We start from the raw sequence: 27,904 nt of genomic DNA, 5'->3' as shown, positions 1-27,904 counted from the left end.
CCATTAGGATCCCAGCCATGCACAGACTGAAATATGAATAATAAATTGGTAAAAAACCCCTCCACACCCTCTTGAAAGCATAAATCAGAAATCTGTCATTTCTTTAATGAGAATCTTGTTTTTAAATACAATCTCTCTTAATCTGAGGTGTGGAGTCAGCCTGCTCTACCTTACTGTGGGCTTTCAATAACTAAGTGGAGCTGCTTATAAGAAAAAGAGTAATTTTTTCAGGGTCCCTACTGACAGGATGAGGAACAGCAGCTTTCAATTGAAGAGGGCAGGTTGAGATTGGACATAAGGAAGAAATTTATGATGAGGGTGGTGAGACAACACTGGCACAGGTTGCCCAGAGAAGTTGCAGATGCCCCAATTCTGGAAGTGTTCAAGGCCAGGGTGGGACTTAGAGCAACCTGGTCTAGGGGAAGTTGTCCTGCCCATGGAAGGGGCTGAAACGGGATGGTCTTTAGGGGTCCCACCCAAGCCAAACCATTCTGTGATTCTAGCACTCTTTTCTAGCCATAAGTGACATGAAATGGTTCCCCCCATGCCACCCCAAGGTATCAAGGAACTTTAAGCCAAATTCTTAGACTTATTACTATCATCCTCTAGAATTTTGCTTTTCTAAAACATCTCAGTTGGAGTCACAAATGAGTGATTCTTGAATCTTATTTTTATTCTTAAAATAGTGTGAAGTTCTACAGAGAAATGTTGCTTTAGTTGCAAAACCTCCTTGGAGGTGTACATTAACATGTATAGAGTCATAGAAAGGTTTGGGTTGGAAGAAACCTTAATGATCATCAAATTCCAACTCTGTTTCCATGGGCAGGGACACCTTCTACTAGAATGTTAATATGTATTTTAATATGTATTTTAAGTCTTTGGTTAATCAGAAATCAAAATTCACATTTTGGTTGCTATCATTTATAAAGCCCTGATTCAGGATGGGAATGCACACGCTAAAGAAACATTGAGTCTTAAAGAGTTACATTTTCTGGTTTCACACCTTAACAGCATCACATTAAACACCATGGGTCCTTCTAAGCTTGCTATCACAATAAATTAAAAAGCAACTGGTATGATCGTTTTATACAGTTGCCTCCAGAAAAGTATTTAAGATCATAATAAAAACATAGGAATAAAAACCAGACTTTCACCACTTTCCCTTCTTGCTGAACAGAAGAGGGGTTATGTCAACATAGTTAAAGTGCTCAGCATGAACACTACAGAAAATAGAAGTGCTGTGATTACATCTGAAGGTAATCTTTAACAGTATTAGGGACACAAACTTGGGGCAAGGGGGGGAGAAAGGAAATATCTATAGGGATCAGCTGTATCCTCTGAGATCAATGATGAGAAAAGAACATTCCTGAATCTAAAGCCTGCAATACACACACAGCTCTTCCAGAACAAATTCCATCCAGCCACCCACAAAACCTTACTTGGCTCTAGAGTCATAAAATTGTAGTCAAGAAAATCTGGAACAATCTAGAAAAAAGAATACAGAGTTTCCAATCCACAAGCATTAGGAAATTACTTACCACATACAGGAATGTCTGTATATGAACTAGAATATGTAAATACAAATGTACTGTTTTCCACAAAATAAAATTTTGTTATGGAGCCAAAAATAGATTTAATAAGATGCATTATATCCAATTCTCACATGTCTGATAAGGAGCAAAAAAGGCATAAATTAGTATTTTTTTTTAAACTGAAACTATTCAGGAGTAATAAAGGTTTCAAAAGTGGGAACTTAAACACACTCAATAGGATGTTTCATGTATAAAGGCTGGTATCATAACACCATTCTGCAGATTACAAAGAAAGGTTAGGATCAAGGTTTTAAACTTCATTTTGCAAGTCTTCTGAGGCTTTGCTTCAACTTCTCCTGGATATCTCAGAGATGCTGCCTATTGAAACTGTTTTATCCAACTCTGAGACAAAGCCTTTAAAGCTTTGCTTCAACAAAAGTATTATTCATTGAAATCCATTTCTGCTAAAAAAGAATCAGAGCTTTATAACTGAGTTTGAGATCTTTAGCTCAATGGCTGTAGAATCTCAGTAGCAACAGAATTGAACTTCACTCAAGGAATATGCTAACAGAGCACTTCAATTTGAGAGAAAAGTGTCTTGGAGTTAAAGACAAGCCTTGAAGTAAGGACAAGTCAAACAGACACAATTTAACTTTCCTTTAGAATGTATGTGAAAAATGGTGATGACAAAACCACAATCTTTTACTGTCATCTCCAAATCCAACACTAATAGCATTTAAACTTACCCTGAAGACACTTAATGGTTGTGTCTTCACAATCCAGCTCTGAAGGATTCTGTAAGTTCTGTAACAGTGTATCTCTTGCATAAAATGCAGATTTGAAAAAAACATTTATGAAAATCCAGAGGACAGAACTTGTGATGTTAGAAATGTAGTACTCTAAAAAAAGACTGACATATGCACATACTAGGTACTAACAGCGTAAATTATTCATCAAGCTTTGGTGATAGGAAACAACCAAAGAATAGCTTCTGTATCCCAGAAATATTACCTGAAGGTCATGGAAAATTAAATAAACTTTAAATAGTGCTGCAAATATATCCATACTGAGAGTCTGTAGCAAAACCATTACAGGCATCTGTGACAAAGTTACAAACAGCTATTAAAAAAAAAAAAATTGAAAAAAAAAAACCAACAACAAATCCCCCCCAAAAAAACCCCAAAACCAAACAAAACAACAACAACAACAAAGAAAACAACAACAATAAAAAAACCTCAATAAACTCCCTCCAAGACCAAATGAGGTCTCCAATTTGAAAGAACTCTTGTATGGGTGATTACAATATCAAGGGGTGAGTCTTGGTATATAATTAACATTACTCAGAACATTAAAATCAAGAAAAGCAGTATATATATATTTACACGATATTACAAAATACAAGAACAACAATTTGATAATTGAGAGAATTTTTTCTCCCAGCACACAACCCACAATAAAAATAATTTCTTTAAATTAAGATTCACTCTGCATTGCATTTGAATCATTTTCAGGATACATGTAACTAAGCTGATCTATATAAATAGAATATTTCCTTAGTGCTGCTTCTTCTAACATGCTTCATCATCTGAGGTAAAATGCTTCAGGGTATTATTAAGAAATTAGTTAAGGAGAAATGCATTGAAAAAAGAAATTAGTTTGCATTCAGAAATGCAAGTTTCAAGGTGCATTGACAAGAACTGTATACAAAACAGAAGAAAAGATCACCACAATTAACAGTCACATTTAGGTGCTGCAACCACAATCCCTGTATTCTGTAACATAAACAGTTATGAACTTTATTTAGGTTTTGTTTTCACACTTGAGACTTTGAAGGAGTTTCAACTGCCATCCCAGTACTGCAGTGAAGATGGGGAATGCTGGAGTAAAAACAATACATCTCCTGTGACAAAGAAAAACAGCAAAAGCAGTGGACTTTGCCTACTCCCAAATCAAACAAAAGCCACTTTTCACAAAGTGCCACTCAAACAAGAAAATCCAAATTCTAACTACTTCTACTAACCACTTCTGTATCGTTTCATCATGACTATGAAAACTTGGTAGTACCATAAAAAAAGAAAAACATTCTGTAAATTGGAGATACTGCCTTAAATTCACATCAGTCAAGGTAAGAGATTCACTGCTGTCAGCTCCATAGGGTCCAAACACAGACTGCACCAAAGGAGCAACTTGGGTTGAAATCAACTTAGAAATCAAGGTGCTCACAGTAGGACTTAACATCTCCTGTGCTGTGCACTGCTTCTTTACAAAGGCAGCATTCAAGTTCCACAAGAGCATTGTTAATTCAGTCCAAATGAATTAAAATTCCATCAATAAATGAAGGTTGTTTCCCCCATCTTTTGCTCTTCTTTTGGGAGTCCTTCATGTTGTACTTGGGGGAGAAATTGTGTTTGAAGGGAAAAGCTTGAAATGCATAGATTCCAATGAAATTCCACATACCTGGACAAAGCAGGAACAGGCACTCCTCTCGCTCGAATCGATGCTTTTCCACGGACAACTGGAACTTCTGCAGTTTCTGAGCCACCATTTAAATATGTTAATTCTTGAAGCTGTGCCTGTCTGATTTCATCATTGTAGTCCTAAAACAAGGGAGAGGCAGAGTGAGAAAAAAATTTAATTGTTTACTCACCACTCTCAGAAAACACCGCTCCTGAAAGTCGCCTCTTAAAAAGTTGAACATTCCACTGAAAAAGTTTAATATACTTAATAAGATAGGAATAATATTCAGTCCAAACATTATTAGAGAATTCTACATAATAACTTCTATTTTTTTACTCAGGCATGTTTTTCTTCCATTTGCATATATTTTTATGTAGCTTTACCAATTAAAATTGCAAAGTTAAAAGGCTGCAGAGATAGGACGAAACCAGAAAAAAAAATCAAGATCCCATATTCTGAACTGAGATCTAGTTTGTAGCTCCAGCTGTAGAATGACTGTGAGCTAAAAGCAGGAAAAAGAGGGGAGACAGAGAGTTGCAAAAGAGTAGAGAATAAATACACTGTTAAGAACAGCACATGAAAATGAAGGAATAGATTAGGAATCCACATTTTTAAAGTCAGGTGTTACAGAATGAACACAGGAATTCATTCAATACACACACACACACTGTTATCTAATAAAAAGAGCTCAAAAAATTAAATTCTATGATATGCAATGGTAAAAATGCCAAGGACATATGGCTTATTTCTGTCTGCACAAATCCTCTACTCTCAAGGTCTAGCAAAAAGAAAGCTCATGTTTTTACAGACAGAATTAATATGGTACTTCTCAAGCACAGTTTTCAGGGACCTTGAGTAAACCTCTGAAACAAGCAGAGCACACAGGAATGAAACAGACCCAGCACTGAACTCTGGAGATACAAGTATTTTTCTATCATTTCTCCTCCACTTAAAGTGAGGCAAGCAGAACGCAGCCATAAAGGTGAATTAAAGATAACTATTTTACCCAAGGTGCATCTGTACTACCTGAGAATCAAAATATTAATAGGTGCTCCCACAGGAACAAAGGGATACTTGTGGTACAACAGCTCTTCTGCAAATCCTCCCATTTCATGAAGGAGGGTTTGTTCTAACACCGCCCGTTTTGCAACTCAATGACAAAACAAAGAATCTGCATCTCACTGCAAATCTGAGTTTATTACATTTATTCACTAGACAAGGACCAAAAAATTGTCAGGCAGTCTTAAAGACTCTGAAACATAACCCTGCATTGAAAGGAGATTAATACTTCCATGAATTCAAATCTCTCAATTATCCTTGAAGCATTCTGCTTCTCCTAGACTTCTATAAATGGAAATGAAAAAGCTGTCCTTTATATGCCATTGCTGAAGGAACTTACTGGTGTTAAAAGAAGCAGCACCATAACAGCATTTTGTCCAAATTGCCTTAAATAGGTTCTGAAATTTCACTCCCAACTGCCCACCTGAGATCATCCTCAATTTAGCAGCAGAAACAAAATAGAAAATATGAAAAAGGTCTAAAAGACTGAAATAACTGTTTCAAATGGCATAATTGAAGCTTTTGAGAAACAGAGTCCATTATTAAATGGCCAGGACCCAATACATAACCAATCCATCACAAGGAGTAGACTAAAAACAGGAAACTGAACACTGTTCTGGCCAGCTACTGTACAGAAACCCACTTTGTATTTTTTGTTTGTTGCTGGATCAGAGCTGGCTACAAATGCAAAAGTCTATGTCCTGTATAGAACAAAACACCAAGACACTGTACCACCAACACACAGTATCAAAGTTCTGGCAGCCTGTATCAGATGCCCTTTATAATTTCTTCACAAAACATCTTTTTCAGAACTGTGCCCCTGGAAAAATACCTTTGATCATTTTTTACTCAATTAATTTAATCTCCTAGCAAAGATGTGCTCAGGTTGCCACTGTGTGTGTTGGGTCCCTTTTTCTTTTCTCCCTGATGCTTTCTCACTTTCCTGCAGCACATTACCAGACACAGCAGCAGCCTTGGATCACAGAGAAGGGCTCCACTGTGCACAGCACAGAACAGAAAACATGGCCCTTATCACAGATGCCAGAGGCAGCAGGAGGATGCAGAGTGAAGGGGCAGTACAAGGCAGCCACGATAAGCTGCAGTGTTAATCCATTAGACTCTGAAATGGATTCCTCAATTAAAAGTAGCAGACGGTCAATTTATGAATACTCACTGCTGGAAACAGTGCACTTCAAGTCAAATTAAGCAGACAATAATCTTTTCCTCACCTAGAAGATAGACATGGAAACCCTTTAGACTGCATTCCTCCTCTGAACAGCTTTGGCAGTGGCAGCACTTGAATTTCAGTCAAATGTTGCTGTTAAATTTCAACTGAACAGATGTACTCTCATTTTATGAATAAATAGCCTACCCTGACTAACTACAGTCTTATCCAACCATGGAGTGTGCATTTACACCAAGATCCATGCAAGAGATTTTCATCCCACCAGTCCCCACACTTACACGATCTAACTAAACTTTCTTTAAAATTTTATCTATGATCTTCACCCAGCCAGATCAACACATTGGCAGCAGCTCTTTAGGATCACTCTAGCTTAAGACCTTATTTCAATTTATCACTCAAACCATTAGCAAAGCTATTTATTTATATCATGTTAGGACAGGTCTCTAAAAAACCCTTGTAGCTTTGCAAAGCACTCAAGTAGATCTCTATCCTGACAGTGAGCAATCAATAATTATCAGGTTTCCTTTTTACACCTTACAGTTACTTGCCAGCTTACTTAAGGAAAAGTCTGTGAGAGCTTCCAAAGGCCACCAAGCTCTTCAAAATGCCATTAAAAGCTATTTCATCACCACATCTAACAAACCAAATATGCAAAAGGTAGGACAGGCTATAGGAAAAGGTTGTGAATTCTGCTCACATTGTCATATAACTGGTATAGATTGTTCTCTCAAAGACATTTCTATACTTGGCTTTATAGACAAGGAAAACAAGAATCTCTGGTAACCAAAGACAAAGGGTAATTAGTGCTGTATCTGTCAGAAAACAAATGACTGCCACTGCTCAAAAATTAAGCAAAACAGGCTAAGTTCTAATGGCCAAAACTGCCATAGCCATAGAAACACAGAATAGTTTGGGATGGAAAGGGCCTTAAAGGCCAGACATAGGCAGAGACACCTTTCATTAGACCACGATGCTCAGGGCTCCATCCAGGCTGGCCCTGAAACCCTGGTATAACACAGGGGCAGGTGAGGTTGAAAGTACCTGGCTTTTTGACCTGACAGAAGTTATTCTGAGATAACCAGTATCAAGGACAACACCCACCAATCTAATACTCAAACAAGAGTGCTGACCACAGAGTCTGGCCAGAATAAGGAGAACTAAAGAGTCTGGATAATTTAAAGGAAGGTAAAAGGATATACTTAAAATCAGAAGCCACAATTCCAACTGCAGAAGAAAGGTAAGACTCAAGGCAACATAAGCACAGCCAAAAATACCCTCAAAACCAGTTTTTATGTTTTGGGTTGAGTCATGTAATAGTTTAAATGAAATTACACCACTGCAGCTGCTTGTGGTTGAATTTCAATGCAAGGATGCTCGCCCATGGATCCAAAGATCCAATAAGAGAGACTGAGGCATTTTTGCTATAGTCAGCTACCACAAGGATATTCTGTATTCTGCATTCTAGCACCAAACACGATCTTATGTTCAGCGCTGATCTGGAAAAGTAACAGTAAGCATATTCATAAATTGGGTCTAGCATCTAAAACTGTAGGAAGTCAGAGTGACTCTTCATTGTAAGAAGAATGCAAATTATGATCATAATCATATATACTCATAGCAGGACATCTTTCCTGAAATAAAACAGGTAATTTCTTAAGAAAGCCACAGTAGACCTTGGAGAACAAAAATTTAAAACCAAGTTGCATTTGGCAGCAGTGAACCAAACAGTTGTTCTAGAGAAGAAAAAGCTGCTCCTTATTCCTTCAGTGGCTGCTGCAAGGGGGGGGCAGGTGAAAGAGATTACGGCATTTAGAGCAATTCTGATAAGCTTACATTTGAAAAGCCAAAGGAAAATAAAGACAGTGTTGGCTTGATCCCACAGTTCAGGAAAGATTATGCAGCATCAGTTCAGCTCAGTATAATAAAGATGCAATGATCAAAAAATAAAGATGGAAAAGTGTATAAGCACCAGTCAATGGAATTGCTCATTATCAGTCTGTAATTCTACTGCCTTAACACACTAATGACCAGGTTTTGATAAGCTTACTTCATTTATGGCAACATTAGGGAAATCAGGCTCAATGAAGAAAAATAAGACCTCTGATGAAGGGGGCATGAGGATCAGGCATATCCTTCCTTCCAGCACGTGCAAGAAGCATTTATCAAGTTAAACATATTTCTATCTAAAAAAGGCAGCTGTTTGCTGCCAATAATTTAATTTTCCTTATCTCTCCACACCATTAAATCATGAATCATGTAAATAGAGAAACCTTTGACATTACGACAGCCCAGCATTCCTACAAAAATTCTGTTGAGTATCCCCTGTCTGATGTGTTAGGCTGTCTGAACAGCAGTATGCTCATTCACCTCTTTTCATATGCATCCAGCAAAAAGCAATTTGGAACCTGCAGACAAATGTACAATGTGAAGCTTGATTTTTTATAAGATGAGAACATAACACTCAGGACATCTTTGCTTTTTAACTGTCCTAAAGTGCATCTACATTAGGGTTATTTCACATCAGGACATATTCCTACTGTACTTGCTGACAATTGTCATTTTTCATCCTTTGGTTCATACCACAGTGTAGTACTGGGGCACATGAACTCACTTCATCCAGACAAAAACAAGTCAGAAGAATCACTCCAGGAGCACACAGTTCCAGTCACCTGGAGACTTAGTTTCATAAAATAGCTTGAGTTGGAAGGGATCAAGAATGATCATTTAAGTTCAAATCCTGGCCCTGCACAGGACACCTCTAGAATCCCACCATTGCCTGAGAGCACAGAGTCCATTTCTTGAACTCTCTCAGGCTTGGTGCTGTGACCATCTCCCAGGGGTGCCTGTTCTGATGCCCAGCCACTCTCTGGGTGGTTACACAGATGTGGACCAGGTTTGGCACAAACTGTAACTCCCAAAATACACACAGGAGCACTGTTAAGTCACCAGCACCAACTGTGCAAGAGACAACCCCAGCTGGTCCCCAATACAGCCACTCTGGCTCCACTCAGACATTTCCAAGCTGCTGTCACTCACACTCATGCCTCAGGAAGCTTTCCTCGGCCAGGTCCCCACAATTCCCAGATCTAACACAAATAAACACTAACACTTGGGTAACATTTTCAGCAGTAAAAATAAACATAAGTCAATGCACCTTGAGAATGCTTTGCTTTCTATACTATTCCTTTGATCACCAATAGAGACTGAAGAAATGTTCCCTTTAACAGGTGGGAACTTCACACAGAGAAACATCACCTCAAGTGCCCCAGAACTTCCTAAGAGAGGCTGGATTTTTTCAAGCTGTTTAAGATTGAAAAGAAGTAAGGTGGCTTCTTACATGAGGAGCAGATGAAGTTATCTTCTAATAGAAGACATTAGAAACCCATTAACTGGATATATCCCAAACCTGGAATACAAGATTGTACTGCAAACCAGATGTCATTTTATACACCCATACAATGGAAGCTGAAGTATACATCAGAGAACAAGTATAGCTCATGTATCACTAGTATGGTGATAAAAATGAAGATCCAAGATAAACCTGTATTGATTCTCAGCACTCAATACTAAACCAGGATTACAGGTGAGAGAAATACTAAAGCTTCAAATGTATTAATTCTTAAACTGATGCTTCATATTTAGAAAGAAAACATTAAAGGCACACATTTTACAGACTTTTACAATTATTTGTAGTCTGTGATACTTTGCATATGACTAGTTGAGCAAGAATAAGTTTCTCTTTTACTGTAGGACAAGTCATGAGATTTGTGCGGACAGTTGCAGATTCACCCAGTGAACTGCCTGTATCAAAATGCAAAGTATTTGACAATCATAATTTCTTTCACAAAGGAAATCAAGCAACATGATCTGACGAATGTTGTGCACTGTTTAGAACCACAGAACAATTAGGGTTGGAAGGGACCTTAAACATCATCTAGTTCCAACCCTCTGCAACGGACAGGGACACCTTTGCTAGACCAGCTTACTCAATTTTAGAGATAACAGTTCTCACTCAAGACTACCAGAATTCTCATTAAAAAAAAAATACTAACAGGGATGAGAAACTTCTTGATTTCTTCCAATGCATGTCCCATTCTGGCATAGGCTTCTGCAGGTGGAGCAAATACTTCAATTAAAACATGTAGGTCATCATTTAGGTGGAAATACTTTGCCTCTCCACTTTTTCTCAACTCTTCCTCCTAGGAGATAAGAAAAAGATTGTTTTTTACACATTTGTGTTTGAAACATTGTAATGCAAGTGTTCAAGTTTCTCCAGAGGAATTTGCAGACACTGTTCAGTCATGCTCAGATGTCAGCAAATAAAAAAGTAACACAAAATAAGAGCCAACAGCTTCTGCTGAGGTACAGAAACTGTAGCACAAGGAGGAATGCTTCTAAGAGCTTTTCCAGGTGCATCAGTTTCACGAAGACACTTTTTTTTCTTGAAAGTAAAGTCTACAGAAACAGGTTTGATCTAATATTCCACAAGAGCAAGCTTCTTTTACCAATATTATTTCAATGTCAGCATTACTGTGCTGTTCACACTGCAGTTTTTATCCAATGAGTGCATCCTTCACAGAACTGTGTGCTATTTGGACATAAAGCTAACAGCATATGAAATGAGGGAAGAGAACATTAGCAAAAAGAGTTCACTAGCTATCTCAGTACCAAGCTTATTTCTTTCATCTTACTTCACCCAACCCACTTCAATGACTGCAAAGCTGAGTTCAATGGAGTAAAGCATAGCTCAGTTCTGAAATACTGACATTCACATGCAAAAGATTCACAGACCAAAAGGGCAGCACTTGCTTTTTTCAGGCTGCCCCTCACCTGTGTGTACTTGACTGGTCCAAAGGGATGAAATCAGCACTAAAACTACTTTCTCATTAAAAAAAAAGTATTTATTACAGTTGTCCATTTTTTTCATATAGGTCCTAAGATGCAATGATAGTATTATATCAAATAATTAGCAGTTCTGTTGTCTAAAAAGCTAACACTCCTCTGCAGCTTCCCATATTTGGCAAGCACCAAGTAAGCACTTCACCTTTAAGATTATTAAAATTGTAAATTGCAATGATAGTTGAAATCTCCCCTGCACACCCCTAATTATGGGTTGAGGTTTATATGTGACAATCCATTTCTGCTCCTCATGAATAACATTCTTATCAACATGATTTGTGTTTAACTATGAAGATGTTTAAAACAGGAAAATTACCAAAAAAAACCAGTCTAGATGACTGTCAGAGCACCCAGACCAAGACTATTAAGAGGTCACTCAGCAGGATTAGACTCTGTCAGCAAAATCATTACTTTGTCAATAAAAATAAGAGATCATAAAAATAAAAAGTAACCTAATATAAACATCACAGCTCAAATGTTTAGTTTTAATAGGAGGTGCTTCTCAGTTAAATACTTTAGGCACAGTTACTCAAAACATATGAGTCACTAGCCCTGGAAGCTAGTTGAGTTCTCCACATACTGATTTTTAGTATGTACTTGTACCACATGTTCCCTCTCCTTTTTTCTTAAGAGGAAAAAAAATCACTGTGCAGTTAGTTTGTGCAGAACACAGAGTGCTAAGAAACTTCCTTCCTCTGTTTATCAATTGAGTTGGCTGATAAAAGCAATGAGCAATATAAGAGTCACCATTTTCTGTTTAGGATCTGGTAAAAAAGCATTTCAATCAGCACCAACAAAACATACAGAATTTCAATGCACGTTTTTTTAAGATCATTCCCATAACCAAACTTTTACGGTCAATCTGTGCTTTTTTTGCTAAGTTCACTTTATTATTGTATTTTATTTTAGTTCTGTAACAAGACTTGGCAATGATTCCATTACTTTCTCCATTATTTGCAAAGACAGAAGCTGGACTTTGATGATCCATGTGGGCACCTTCTAGCTCAGGACATTCTGTGATTCTATGAAAATACTAACACTAAAACTCTTATAACAGCACACAAATGAAAATAAGCTCATTCACTCACTGGCTACATCTCACAACCTCGGGAACACATTATGCATTTCAGTGTTTTTTTTTTCTTTTGCCATGAAGATCAAGACAAAAGCCTCAACTTGTTCCCATTCCAGTATCCCTCTTTGACAGCAATATAGCTCCCATAAAATTCTCTGCCTTCCATTATGTGACATCTATTGGCTTGATTCCACTGCATGTGGAATCTTGGCTTGACTGGCCAAAGAGAGACATTAACCAATAATCAATATTAGGATCTCCTATGCTTTTCATTTGTTCCAATTTTCATTACAAGGTTTGTTCCCCTCCTCAAAAATTTAAAGTGAAATATCAAAACTCCACTGACATAGTCAGGCCTTACCTTTGTCTTGTCCCTCATGGAACCTTTTCCCAAAATAGACATTTTTGTCAGTGTTTCTTCCTGTAAACGCTTTAGAGAATTACCACGTGGACCCAAAAGTTTTCCCACAAAGTTGAACTGTAAGAAAGCAGACAAACAAAAAACCAATACATTAACTTCATTCGATTTTTAATTGTAAATTAATGAGCAATGAGTAAATAAAAGGGATATTTTGCTGAAACAGCTTTTGATCATAGGTGCAAATGATTAGATCATAAATTAAAAAATATTAAGTACAATCACATAGTACAATTAATAGAATGTCAGTGGCTCCAGCAAAACAGAAGTATCTGAACTCAAGGATAACTTGATGTCCAATACAGGCTGCCTGGTCAAGAGGAGCCTTGACAAAGCCACCTTGCTCCAGCTAACAGGAGGCATCGTGCCCAAGGCTTCTGTCCTACTGAGGGACTCCAACCACCCCAAAACCCACTGGAAAAGTGGCGAGGTGAGCCCCAGGCAACCCTGGAGACTCCTGGAATGCATATGGGACAATTTCCTGAGCCAGGTAACAGACAGACCTACCAGAAAGGAGGCAGTATGGCATCTGCTGGTCACCAAAGCAAATGAGCTCAATGGGGACAGCAGGATTGGAGTGCACTGGATGTGGATCAGGTTAGGAGTAAAGCTGGGCTCATGAATTTTAGGGAAGCAGACTTCCAGCTCTTTGGGGAGCTAGTCAGTGGGATCCCCTGAGAGAGCACCCTCAGGGATGAGGGAGTGGAACAGAGCTGGCAGATCTTCTATTGAACACAAGCGTTAGTGATTCCCAGCAGCGAGAATTCAGGCAAGAGACCCGCATGGCTGAGCAGGGACAGGCTGGTCAAACTAAAGGGCAAAGAACAAATACTCAGACAGTGGCAAGTTAAGACAGGTGACCTGGGAAGAGTATAAAGTCTGGTTGTGTAGCGCTGGGGTGAGGAAGGCCCAAGCACAGCTGAAACTGAATCTGGCAAAAGACACAAAGAGCAACAGAAGGGCTTCTCCAGATGTCTCAACCAGAAAAGGAAGGTTAAAGAAGGTATTGTTCCCCCTTTGCCCTGATAAACAGTGCTGGAAAACTGGTTACAACAGATAGGAAGGTTGAGGTACTCAACAACTGAAGTGACGCAATCATGTTAAAAAGATAACTTTAGGCAGAAATAAAATATACTGATGCTGAACAGCAAACAAGCTTTCATACACCCAAATTTATGAAACAAGTTCTTTGCTTGTCCCTCTACTACCATGTCACTGAAGAGCCCAGATGGGCTGCACTGATCTTCCTGTTCACCTGGAGTTACTTGAAAGGATCTAACAATGGGGCAATGGCAGTCCCAAATGTCTTGTTGCTACATTGAAGGGCTGATGGAACAAAGGTCCAGCTGCACTCACCCTACAATGCACAAAGTCTACAGCTCCAGTTCATTTATTTCAGCTTTACACAAAAAGAAAAACAAGTATTACATCTCAACTAAATATGGAATTTAAGTTTATTCCCCTTACTGGTTGAAAATTCTATTCCCGATGTAGACCTGACACAAAACTATTGAGAAAATGGCTTACAGATCACTAAAATCCACAGAGCTTATTAAATTTAAGGTCTTGTATGAACCAGTCTTTTTCTGAAATTATCAGGTCACACCAAAAAGTTCTCAGGGAATTTCTTTTTTTTTATTAGAGTTGTCCATTTTTTTCATATAGGTCCTAAGACACAGTCAATAAAAATATTAATCAGAAAGACTGAACAGATACAGGCAGAAATTTCCCTTGCTGAGAATATTCAAAACTCAAGGCCACTGATGGGGTCCTGTGCAATTTAATTTACAATCATTATTTCAACAGAAGGTTGAACATCTGAAGGCACAGATGTTCTCTAGAGATTCCTTTATCTTGGACTTCTGATTTTACTGTTTCTGAAGATATAACTAAGGAAAGCAAACCAATTGAAACAACTCATAACAGATTTGAACCTCGAGATGTCAACTCCTCATCAAGAGTTTTCTTAAAGGAAGCTCACAGTTCAGCTGAAAGTAAATCTTTCATGTAGAGGAACACCACCTCAGTTTTTCAAGCATCACTTAAGATTACTTATGTCTACTTATAACAGTCTTTTAAGCTACTGGGAACAAAAATAAATACTTACTCTTTACTGCAGCTATATTCTTTCAGTTAAAACCAAGTAGTTTAATGTTGTGTAAATCTAAAACTTGACACAGCAAACTTAAATACCTCCAAAAGTTGTCACCTTTTAAAAACCATGAAATCTCTAGTGCCAAAGTCAGACACTACCAAAGCTATACAAGGACTGCACAGATGACATGCTCTAGACACATTTAATGAACATGAAAATGTATTGTCTGCATCCTGAGATCCACTGAACTATTCTTTTCTGAGCACCGAGGCTCCAAATATCTGATTTGACAAGTCTGAAGCATAAGAAACTTGTGTTGCAAGTCTGAAATTCTGCTAATTTAAAAGCACAATGTTTCTAGGTGTAGCTTAAAAGCACAAACAAAAATTAGTAAAATATGGCTTGAAACACACTCACAAAGCATTTTTGCTCCCCCATAACAAAACTGAGAGGCTTTGGAACATTTCAGTTAATTATTCCATAAATAAAATTCATTTATGATATTGAAGGAATCCTTACAGTAGAAAAGAGATTATTTACTTTGAACATGTAATGCATTTTGTTCAAACTATTTGTTTATTTCCCTTTTACATCAAATTGGAAGATGTGATCAAAGGTTTATTTTGAGATATTTCATAGATACAGACACACTCAAATTATCAGTCACTAAGTTACTACTATTACTTATACACTGCTTTCAATCATATAATAGAATATCTCAAACCTAAAGGTACAAATCCAGCACACAGTAAAAGAAATGTTACTTAGAAATTAACAAATCCTGTTTATATGCTGGTGTTACAGAACCAAGTAAGCCTGGCAGATCCAGGTAAGCTCTTACACAAGAATTCTCACATACAAGTTGCTATCCATGTTCCACCTTTAGGGTTTATTTGCCCCAAGAGCACAAGAACAAAGAATAAAATTCATGATTATTACTGAACTCAAGCTTATACACTATCTCTGAATTAGATACAGTGGATAGTAACAAACAGTCATCTGAGCAGCTCTGCCCCAGTCAAACCAGCCACACTCACTAGTGCTGGAACAGAATCAGACATGCCAGACTCCCCTCTTTACTCACCCCTCTCAAACAGCACAATCACCTCCAAACTGTTGTATATACCAAAAATTGCCCTCACCTTCACCAACTTCAGCTTAACATTGTATAAAAGCAGTCACGCTGTACTCCAGTGCAAGCTGGTGAAGTTTTCAGTTCTACAGGACAGATGAACTCTTAAGAGACAACCATAAATGTCACTCTACACTGGATCACCTTTGTCAAATTAGGAATTGTCTCTGCACTAAGACAGCTTCTAATGTAGAAGGTAAGTTCCAGTAAACTATGGACAATGGCATATAAAAGAGGAGATAAAGTCCCCAACTCAAAATTGCTTCTAGACCAGCTCTGAAGGATTTGGCAAATATGGTATCTCAAGCAAAATTACATCTTCGCAAAAACAATATCAAGACTGATAAACAGACCTGGGAGGAAACAATTAGATAAAATGGGAAAAATTAGCATCTCAGTTACACTTCTAACCAAATAATACTCTGCTGTTGAAAAATAGTACCTTCTGAACAAAGTATCATCTGATAATACATTTGTTTGAGCAAAAGGACGCAAGATTTGAGAGGAGTTCTTATTCCTAAAATCTGAGAACTAGTTTACTTGGTGGGTAAAGATACAATATGCAGTACAACAGCCCTTCCTCAAATCCCTGGGACATGGGATTTTTATCTTGACCGTGGTGTCTATTGGCTGGCAAATACTGGTTAACTGTACTGAAGGAGTGTATCTATTTCCCTTTTACAGATTATCCTGAAGTCTGTAACAAAAATCTCCAATTTAAAATACATCTTAAATATAAAACATCTTTCACAACAGAAGCAACAAAAAAAATTATTTTAATATTTGCTTCAAAATTATCTCCTTTCTCAGCTGTTCATAAATCCTCATTTTAAGAAGCATTTTTTCAGTTATCATACAATGGAGATTATGGGCATCACTCTGTAGCACCCATTTCCTCAGAATCACCAAATCAAAACATGAGTTGAACAGTTTTCTAGAGATTTGCTTCCTTACCATAGCACTGCTTGAAACTATTCCCTGAACACATTTCTGGAGAAACACAGTTACAAAGAACATTCAAATAACATTATATTCTCTTCAGAACCATTTGATCTACTATATGAATTATAACAACAACAACAACAAATCTAATGCCAGTGTTACCACATTTTTAAATGTATATATTACAGAAAAGGGGATATAATAGAAAAAGTAATCCTTGTTTATCCCCAACCAAGGCAAGTCTGCTAAGAATTGTTCATCCAGCTTAAAACACTTAGTGTAAGTATAAATGCTTGACCAAATGCTTTCCTGTAAAGCTTTAAGCACTCCATTGTTATTAAAGCCATGGAAAGTATATTCATATATTAGTTTTCTGCAATGGTTTCTCTGTGACAGGGTCACTAGAAAAAAAAAAAAAAGTTAAGATTCAGAGCACTTTCCCCTGGAATGACCTGAAACAAGGCAAGCTTCAAGGTTTTTCCTATTCATCTCAGAAAGATAAAGTTTTTATAGAAAGGTAAGTGCTTCAAGCATCAATGTTACACCACAAACTACTCTGCTTCATGTAACATGATAATAGGTCTTTAAACATTTATTCATAGCAGAAAGCTTGGTCAATTTTGCTATAAATCTGCTCAAAAGTTTTCTCTGTGATTACTATTGATGCTTATTTCTCCACATTACTTCTGGTTATGCAGTGACATTTTCTCATTTCTGCTTTAAGAAATGAGCTATTATGAAAAATTGCTTTCTAACTAGTCATGTGATTAAAATATTAATCTCTCAATGACTTTACATAACAATGACAGATATATTGTATATGACAGTGATATTTTAGAACAGGTATTTTCACTTTAAAAGTTGAGCTAAAAAGCTTAAATGGATACCAGTTCCACAAGTCAGTAATTTTTGAGAAAATACATTTAAAGTATCACTTTGGGGAAAAACAGACCATTTCTTCCTAACTTCTGAGATTTACCCAGTATTTAAGTGTAGATCTATGGGCAATTTTTAAAATGGTAGCCTGTCAAAATGGAAATAATTATTCCCCACAGTTTTGATCCATCTCATGGAAAGCCATCATGATTCCATTTACCACCCATGGAAGCTATTTCTTCCACTTAATTCAGAACACCCAAGTTCAGCAAACTGTCAAAGCAAAATCAGATTCTGAGACAAAACTACTTCACAATGGAGGGGGTAACACCTTCCTGCCTCACAAGTACACAACAAAGCTCTGAAACACCTTTCACACACGATGGCTCGTCATAGCAGAGCTGGGACAGATCCAGAGTCCCTCCACAACAGCATCAGGACCTTCCTTGAGTGGCCAGCTCACTTTGTATGCCTTTAAGTCCATGCAAGTTTGAAGATTATTTTCAAGCATGAAACACAACAGAAATACAGGTTTAAGCATCACATTCTCACAAACAACCCAGAGTCTGCCAAGGTATTCAGCAGATCGAAGATCAAGTCACTCTAACCTCAGTGCCCTAAGCTAACAAGATCTCATTCCACTACCTGCAGCTTCAACACCCAGCATGCACATGGACTCCTCTCTACAGGTAACTTGATTTAGAAATCAGTTCTACCTCAAAAAGTTGGCCCTTTTCCTATAAGGCTGCATAAAAGCCCAACCTGGCTAATCCTTACTTGTAGTAGATGTCCCAGTTACAACAGGATTGCAGACAGCATTACCAAAGCTTATTCAAGCTTCCCCTAAATACCTCAGATTAATTTCTGTATCACAGCTCTTCAGGCCTCTTGGAGGCATCTGCAGAGCTGAACCAAACCAAAAAACTCTAAGACCCTGCACAACCATATTTTGAAAAGATATGACTGGGCCTGTAATCTATAAAGGAGCTTCCATAAGGTTTTGTCTTACCAGGTAAGACCAGCTATCTGTCACCATATCAAGACATATTAAATCAGGGACTTTTTTTACAGAAGTCTGTAAATAACACAAGGAAATTTATTCAACTAATAATTCAGTGTCAAGGAGAAACTGAACATAACTCCTGGGACTAACCATCTTGAGTTATTTTATAGCACAGACAAAATTCAGGTTGTCTTGGTTATTCCATCACCTTCTATCAAGGCCCAGGTATGGAAAAATCCCATTTAGACCAACTACCTGTAGCATCAGATTAAGCATGTTAACTAACACTGCCAAGGGTTGAGTAAGACAAAGGTTCCCAGCTAAAGTATTTAATTACAGAGCATCACAGAAAGAACCAAGAGCTCTCAGGCAGGAGGCCAATCAACCACATCACCAGGAACACTCAACTATTTGTACACTAAGCAAAAGATCAAAACCTCATCATTTTTCAGAGGTGAGCAAATATGCCCAAAAAAGTGCAATACACACTTTTGAATGTGAGGTCTACCAGTTTCTTTTCCAACAGAAACCCAGCTGCTCTGCACTTTAGTTGAAGAGCTTCTGCTGCACTTAACCTGTCACCTTGCAGGGCTGTCAGAGGTAATTGCACAGGACCCAGCCATGGGCTCATGAGAATGGATGTGACAGGACAGGAAATGTGAGCAGGCATTACCATGCCAGGCTGATCTCATCAGAGCCTGCACTGCCTGACCTGTGCTGAGGCTATTATGATTTATTCAAGGAATCAGAGTTACAGAAAAGTTTTAAAGAAGGAAAAGGCAATGTAATAGACATTTCAGGTCTAGCAAGTTGTCTTGCTTGGGGGCAGGGCACTGATGGGTTGTTTTGGTTCACAGACGTCTTTTATAACAAAAAATTACGATACGATTAATTAAATATCAATATAAACAAACAGCAGAGGCATCTTTCTTTCCCAGAGTCATCCCTGGAAAATGTAAACCAAGGAATAATTATCTACCAACCCTGTCAAAGGAGTTTACCAGTTTTGTCACACACAGCTTGTCCTTAGTGAAGCCACCTTGGCTGTCACCAATCAGCCAACATGGATAAATATCCAACACATGCACTCTACATAGAGTTCAGGGGAACCAGGATGATTGGAACAACCCCATATCCATCACACAAATCTTGACAAAGCATCTCTAACTTCTGATCCCTCCTCTGAACACATAAAATAGAAATAGGATTAGCACTTCAAAAGTTTATTGATGCAAAAAGATTTTGTTCTCCCATGTTCAGGCATCTAAAACTCATGTCACTTACTGCAGACTACAGTATGCCAGGATAAGATTCTTAGCTTGCCATGTTGAAGTTATGTAATTTCATACAATGTATCATAATTTATCCAATCTCAAAAATAAAACCACAAGTCTGGTTCTAATACCAAGTGACAGCAAATTGCAGTGACTTGCTGTGGTTTAGGGCAGGTGCTTTTCAGAGGTATCAGGAGTACCTATCATAATTCTGAACTGATACTCCCTTTACAGCGAGAAATTTTAGTTCATTTGACTCTACAGAATCTTTAATGAGCAACCTTCATCAAATACCCATTTACATGCAATAAAATGGAAATTTCTGAGAGAAACTGAACTCCCAAATATTGGGGTAAAATTATTCTTAATAAGTATCTAGGATTTTATTCACTCAGGCAGAAGAGAGATTTATGTGAATAGAGATATTTTCCTTTCTGTGGAGTAGTCCTACTAGAGATGCAGAAACTCTCATGACATGTCTGTTCTGCACAGCTGCTTTATTTTGCACCTGTGGACCTGCCTGGATATAAGTTCAGGGTTCTTTCCACAGCACACAGCAGGCTTTATTCCAGCTCAGTGTCTTTATGGCTCAGAATCAAACAGCAGAGCATCTCTAGCCATTCAAAATATGGCAAAGGTTTTCCTACTAGCTATCCTAAATAATTTCAGTGTTTAGTCCTATAAGGAAAGTTGACACTAGATAAAGAAGCAGAAGTATCTTTCAGCAGGCAGTGTTTCCCTTTTTAATGGCAAGTTTGCGTTTCTTGCCCCTGAGCTCAAGTATCTACATCTCAACATTTAGAAGAAAAACATCCTGTTTGCAAACACCATGGACCATTGAATAAGGGGTTCATGTATTTCACCTTCCCATCCTCATGTTTCTGCATGCTCATTAATAGCTCTACTTAGCCATAAAGATGACTTAAGTCAGAGTTCCAAAGAGCTGCCCACATGATGTGCAGCCTTGCACTCACTCAGAGAATATTTAATGAAATTTTGAACAGCAGGAAAGAAATCCCTGCAAGTTATCCTGCACAGGCCTGAGAGAAAAACACTGATACTATGCATAAAAAAAAAAAAACAAAAAAAACCAAACAATTAAAAGGCTTTCCTAAACAGAAAGGAGGAATGGTGACTTTTTTCCCCTCCATGAACAGATAGTCTTGAAATTTCTAGTAGGAAGAAAAAGCCATTTCAAACAAATTAAAAAAAATGCTAATCTGATTGTCATAACATTAACCTTAAAATTCTAAGCAGCACCAAAATAATAAAGTTCCACAGCCTACTGAATGTTGCATAAATGCTTCCAGGCAGCAATATTTTAGTGCAGGATAATACTTGGCAGTAAAGAAGTGTTAAGAACTCATGGTGGGCAAAGATATTAATGAAGCAGTCTCTACCCCTCCAGAACAGACTGCATAATTTAGCAGTCAAGCTATAATTCATTCAAGAATAACAATGGCTGAAACTTAAGAGGATGAGAAGAAAATTTTCACAATTAGTTCCTTAATGGTGCATTTTAAGCTGCACTTCCAGCTACAATAAGAAAGTTTCAAAGTCTGGCATCAGATTCAACTTCAAAACTTGTTTTTCCTCTTGATATTCAGAAGAAGAGGATCCTGCTATCCCAAAAACATGGCTCAATTATTGCTCTCAACATACTATTTTATGTGACCACCACCCCTTTCCTGCACATTTATTCCAACAAATAAAGAATGTAGGAGCTCTAAGGTAGAATCACTTCTACCTTAGTAGAAGTAAGGTAATAGTTTCAAATGTTACATTAAAGAATAGTTAAGATACTATTGAAATATCTTTTATAAGAACTAATATTTATCAAATATGAAAACTGGGCTTACCTTAGGGAATTGTTTTACTGGAATCAGAACTTTTTGTCCCAACTTCATATTCTTATTGATGACTACATCAATATACTTTTCTTCTTCCTTTCCTTCCCCTTTTTGGAATTTCTCAATTTCTGTTAAAGAAAAAAGTTATTTTTTTAGTTTAATGCAACAATTTAGTTTAATGCAACAAAGCCAAGAATCTTCATATTCAGTATAAATACATTTCAAAGCTAATACTGCAGGGCATACTTATGACATATTGTGTAATCAATACATGTAATTGGTTATACAAGGCCAACAGGATAAAGCATGTTTCCCTTTTTTGTATATTCATGTTTATATCAGCACCTTGAATTAGCATTGCAAATACTGTACTCATTTAACACTTAGGATACATTTTTTATATGGCTCAATTAGTGAAAACTATTCCTAGATACCTTTGAGCATAATTTAAAAAACATAGCATAGTTTAATATTCAACAATTTTCTTCCTCTTCTATAAATAAAGAATCAGTTTTAATGGTGGCTTTCTACAGCGGACTGAGGAACAAATGTCAAATTAATCTTTTAGAATTTCAGAAATGTAATTGAGGCACATAGATGATACCCAAAAATCCGAGATTAGTGTTATACCAACAATGACATTATTAGGAATGGGATTTACAAGTTCAAACCCTGGCTTGCATGACTCAATTCATTCCAGAGATACACACAAAACTGACTCTTGATTATACTTTTCTCCAAATATTGACTCTCCAGTGTGCTAATGAAAAGCTGCAGATTTCATTTCATTAGAGAGGATTCATGAGGAGCACACAGGGAGATGAAGTGAAGCAGTTTTGTGGACTGGGCCCATCATGCTGCAGCATTGAAGATGTTAGCATACACCAAAACCCAACCCATTTCACAAGTGCCAGAGTAGCTCTCCCGTGGGAATCTAGCACTTGTCCTCCACAAGCATCTCCACAGTTCATCTGTTACAACAGGAACACCCTTCTACTCTACTGGACCACTAGAAATTAAAGACATTCATCAAGACCCTGCAGTTTCTCTAATGGGAATGTGGTATTAGGCTGAGAGGAGACTGTAATGAAAACCTGAGCACAAAGAATCTAATCAAAAATATAGGAGAAACCAGCCTTTAGTACACCTTCAAAGACAGTCTGGTTTGAAATTAGGTCCAATGAAAAGCAGAATAAACCAACAAATTTCTAACTATGGAAAAAATCCATGCGTTATTAGCAGATTTGTTTTATAATATCAGTCCATTTCAATTTACCACTACAGAATTAAGATGCCAACGTCTTTTTTAATAACTGAGACTTATCTTCCATGCAAGCTTTAACTTCACTAACACAAAACATGAAATAAACAATTTATCCAAGTTACTGTTCAGTTCTGAAAATTAAGGAAGTCAAGCCAGCCTCAGACTATCTGAAGGCTTCTTGAAGGAAAAGAATTCCCCAGCTGTACTTTTAAAACTTCTTGTCAAGTCTCTATGAAGTTTTGATTCCTATGGATTGTAGCAATGTAAAAATTCTGGAGAAGCCCTATCAAAGCAACCTTACTCCAGCATGTCTTTTGTTACATCATGCTCAATAAAAAAAAAGTCTCCGGCACCATTATCCCACCAGCTAACAACAACTGGAGAACATTCAATGTTCAAGAATATTTCAATATTCCAAATTTAGGTAAAAATGGAAATTTGGAAATGCCACATTACCATAAATAGGGAATTATGGGCAATTAAACAAAGTTACATCAATTTCATTTGGAACTCATTTCCAGGTGAAATTAAGACTAAAATTTTATAGTGTGATTAGTGTGATGTTTCCATTCAGGAATCAGGTGACTGGTACCATTTAAAAGTCAAAGTTTCAAAAGATCAGATTCAGGTGTAAAACCATAATACTGTCACAGCATTCAAATGCAGATATACCTGTAACACTGCTCTTTCCTCATATAACAAGGGCAGCAGTGACAAAGCTTTTTGATTTCTCTTGAAAAACAAGATTAGGTACTTAGAGGCTTTTATGTTACACAAGTAGAAACACAACACTAAATTTTAAGGCTGCTATTGGTATTACTCTGTTAGTATAAACATTCAAAGCTTAAAACTGACCAGAAATTTGTTAATCTTTGGAAATATTTTACACCATGAAATGCTGATTATTAAAACTGCAATAAAAACACATCCATTTGTAATGAATGAGGCAAATGCAGTTGCAACAAAACTTGATATGATTTGATTTAATATTGATTTTAAATGTTAGGACTAAAATTTTTCTAAGTCAGAAAAGCACAGGTAAACTCCATTAAATATTAAATTAAATAAATGCATTTTGCTGTATTTTTTTTTTGTGACAGAGAAATGCACCAAGACCTCCCAGGCAGTTCAACTGATCCCAGCCTGATGTAAGACACTTAGAGGACTTTTCAGTCACTGTAATCACTGTTACAGTAAAGGACTTTTTCCTGAAGAATCTAAACTTACAAAATAAAAGTACCTTCAGCATCAAAGCCCACCAAATTTTTATGAACTGGTAATGCTAAAAATTTGTTTTCTCATGTTGAGTCATATGCTGTTATCCCCAAATACACAGCATGGCATGCACAGCAATCCCCCTGCCCACCTGAAATTGAGAATCACAACTTTATGAATCAGCAGTGGCTTAAGGAACTTCCTAGAAATTGCCAAAAAATATTACACCTGGAAATGAGTTGTTTCAGACACCTCAGATGCACTTAAAATGCAGTTGAAGAGTTAAGCACAGAGTTCTACCTCAGTAACATTCTTCAGCTGAGCCAGCTGCATAAATCCCTTAAGAGATCAATACAGTGCTAATTGTATTTCCTAAACACTTTAGCTCAGAAAAGTTATTTGAATTGGTATTTGAAGGACTTGGCTGCAACAATGTGATTAATGCTAAATATGTTCATAATATGGGACTACTTTGAGCTGATAAAAAACATAAGACCATTCTCTTCTTGCTCTGGTAGATACTGAACTTCAAGTCACTAAAGTAATTATTAAAAGAAACACATTACTTACTCCAAAAATCAGTTTTCCTAAGCCAAGTATCTATACACTTTATTGACCATTTTAAGCAAAAACCCTTTATTCTTTTACTTGCACCGTTTAAACAACTTCTTTTTTGCTTGAAGAAGCTACTGAAACCCATTAAGAGGCTGCAAATCTGCTCTCAGCAAAATGGATCACAATTTTCCCCGTTTGTTTTGAAGACAAATTACTTTAGTAACAAATAGCTATAGCCCATTGCCAAAGCAGTACAAAGTAAGATTAAGTAATTTTTTCCTGCTATGGTCTAATGTTAATCAAACTGATTTAAGACTTTCTTCCTCTTCATTGCTGTTCTAAAAGACTTGGGTTTATATGAACAAAGTCCAGTCCACTGATCACATTTTATCTCCGATTTTACTGGTTTTTATTTCTCTGCACTTCAAATCTAAGATGAACGTGAAATACAGCACAGCACTGGAATTTTATCCACATCTGCACACAGCTCTTGAAATATCATTCACATACCCCAAGCTTTAGATAATTAGGGAAAAATCATGCCAGATCACATAGGAAATCCAATCAGATTTTCAAGGTCAAATGGATAGGAAGATTTGCCTTTTCTTAATCCTTAGATTACATTTTGCACTGCTTTGCTATATGAAGCAATGCCATTTCCTAGATCACAAAAAGTAAATAAACATGTGATTAAAGCTTCCCATAATGCCAGAGATTAAAATCTCATGTTCTCAGACCAAGGATGCAGCTAATGCAACAGGAATTTAACTGCATGCAGTAACAACTGCATGGATGGATTTTTTTCTTTAGATTTAATCATAGCAGAGATCTAAGCAATGATTAGTCCTCATTTAATTCACCAAACAACAGTGGTAAATACATCAGATAATGATGAAGTAGAATTGTTTCATATTATTCTTCAATTAGAATTAATCTTCCTTGGGCAGAAGTACAATCCAGGATTCCAGCTCCCTCAGCTAAGCCAATATAAATACTTGTATTAAATGCTGAGCAAAGTGATGCCCTATTTGTCTGTAGTAAATCAATATCATAGATATAAGAACTAATGTCAACCTCAAAGTAAACAGAAATGTTTACTGCATTTGTCCTTAAGGCAATATTTCCTTTACACAAGATCAGGAGAAACAGGAACCAGGTCAATTTGCCTGCAAATCCTTAAGAAACTTTCTACTTTAATTCCTGACATTCAGATGTCTTATCAAGCACACCATTATATCCAAATATATCTGCTTTGGATGGAAGAAAATGTGAAAAATGCAAGGCTCATTCAAGGATATCCACATGATCACAGCTTAAGAGAACAGGGCATTGATGGAACTGCACTGAAATTGCACTAGAAATAGTTTCCACGTTCATTTTGAAAGTGAAAATATTCTAAGAATTACATTATCCTTTAAAAATACTCCTAAATCAAGTGGGTTTGCAAATTACTAACATCATACAATAGAAGCAATAGATTTTGCTTTATTTAGGCAATTTTATTGCCTTGTATCTAAGAAAAGGAAACATCAAAATTTAGACTGACTCAATGAAGCATGTTGTGCAACTACTGAAGCATAGCCCAACAGCAATACATTTCTCAGTGAATTCTCACAAGTTCACAGTTGACTTAGAAATGTCACACCCTCCTCAATTCAGAAAGCTCTTAAGTCAAACTGAAGGCTAAGTATCTTTACATATTTCCCCTGTCCTTTTAGCTCTTGAAAGCTCACTGCTTTTGCCCATTGATGGAGACAGAACACTGAGCTCGATGGCCATTTCCCCTGGCAGCCTGATTCCTTTTGCTTTCACATCAGAAACAAATCAAAGTGATGGCACTACAAAAAACAGACCTTAACTTAGTAGTTGGTATTTTATGAAGACCCCCTTTAAAAAACACAGTCAAGCTTTGGTAAGAGACAAGCTCCCAGAGGAAAAGGGGACTCCAAATCAGTTGTAGGGGAATTTCAGAGAAAAAAAAAATCCTTAATGGACAAAAAACTGACAATATCAGCATTCCATACTGTTTATTTGGAAATTTTCACTGTGGCAAAACCCATCATTTATCCAAGAAGACATATTTTAAGAATACCTATTCTTATAAAATAATAAAATGAAAACTTTCCCAATGAAGCCAAGTCATAGAAATCTGCTGTGCTGGATGCTGACTAATTGCCCACAGAGACTAATTGCCTTCCAGGAGTTCTGTAAATCCAAAGTACACAAGATGGTGAACCCAATTACAATTCTAAGTTTGATTAAACTGATGAGAGCTTAATCTCATTATTGTTGTGGTAAAATGGTCTTGATTGTGCTTTAGATTTCACATCCTTTACCCTGGACTCCTTTAATCCCTGTCCTAGTAGAGGATGATTCAAAGTTCTTTGAATCAGCACCTCTCCAACCAGTATTTCTCATGTTTTGAGCTGAAAACAGCACTGCACAGCACCAACTTGAACTAGAATCACCACACCAAGGCTTTAATGCATTCCAAAAAGCTTGCTGAAATAAACCTCATAGACTTCCTTACAACAGCCTCTAAGAGACCCACTGCTCATTCCCTGTCCTCTTGACCAGCATGAAGCTGCACAACCTTCCCAATTTCTGCACTAAACAGAAGACGCAACTTTATCCTCCTACTTTTGAGCATCTTAAAACATGTCTAGCATAGTTCAGTTTGCTTCAAAGCAGTTTCTCCATGTAGACACACAAAAAAAAATTGCAGAATTTCCCAATTTCAACTGTACATGGCATCCCAATACCCCAGAAAAACAATGTCTAGTTGCTGATATGAGTAAATGCTTAGACAAATATCCCTTTTTCTACCCTCTGTTTCCAAAGTAAATACTAATTAGTGTGTCTTCATAAAAAAATAAAAAAGGGAAAACTAGGGAAAGAGGGAAAACCAAACAAAAATAGCTTCAAAATATTTAAAATAAGGAAACTAATATATGTGGAATGGCAACATTTAAACTCATCCTGAATGGGTCTAAAACACAAATAAAAAATGCAACAGAATTTTCAATTTTTAATGCTGTTTTTCTATTAATGTACCCACCCCCATTCCTTTAA

General features: G+C 37.1%; 1 protein-coding gene across 2 annotated transcripts in view; it reads right to left on the bottom strand.

The window, feature by feature from the left end:
• KHDRBS3 (KH RNA binding domain containing, signal transduction associated 3) overlaps positions 1-27,904 on the bottom strand; it is a 90,800-nt gene that overhangs the window by 41,802 nt on the left and 21,094 nt on the right. For both annotated transcript variants that reach the window (XM_059488600.1, XM_059488610.1), the window contains exons 2-5: positions 21,808-21,926; positions 12,570-12,686; positions 10,287-10,433; positions 3,990-4,129 (exon numbers count right to left, since the gene is read on the bottom strand). In XM_059488600.1, coding sequence (XP_059344583.1) covers positions 3,990-4,129; positions 10,287-10,433; positions 12,570-12,686; positions 21,808-21,926 — 523 coding nt within the window. The remainder of the gene's footprint in view (positions 1-3,989; positions 4,130-10,286; positions 10,434-12,569; positions 12,687-21,807; positions 21,927-27,904) is intronic.

This window comes from Ammospiza nelsoni, chromosome 1 (assembly GCF_027579445.1).
Source record: "Ammospiza nelsoni isolate bAmmNel1 chromosome 1, bAmmNel1.pri, whole genome shotgun sequence".
Lineage (NCBI taxonomy): Eukaryota > Metazoa > Chordata > Aves > Passeriformes > Passerellidae > Ammospiza > Ammospiza nelsoni.
The sequence above is the reverse complement of the archived record's forward strand: the minus strand, read 5'-3'. Positions and strand labels throughout refer to the sequence as shown.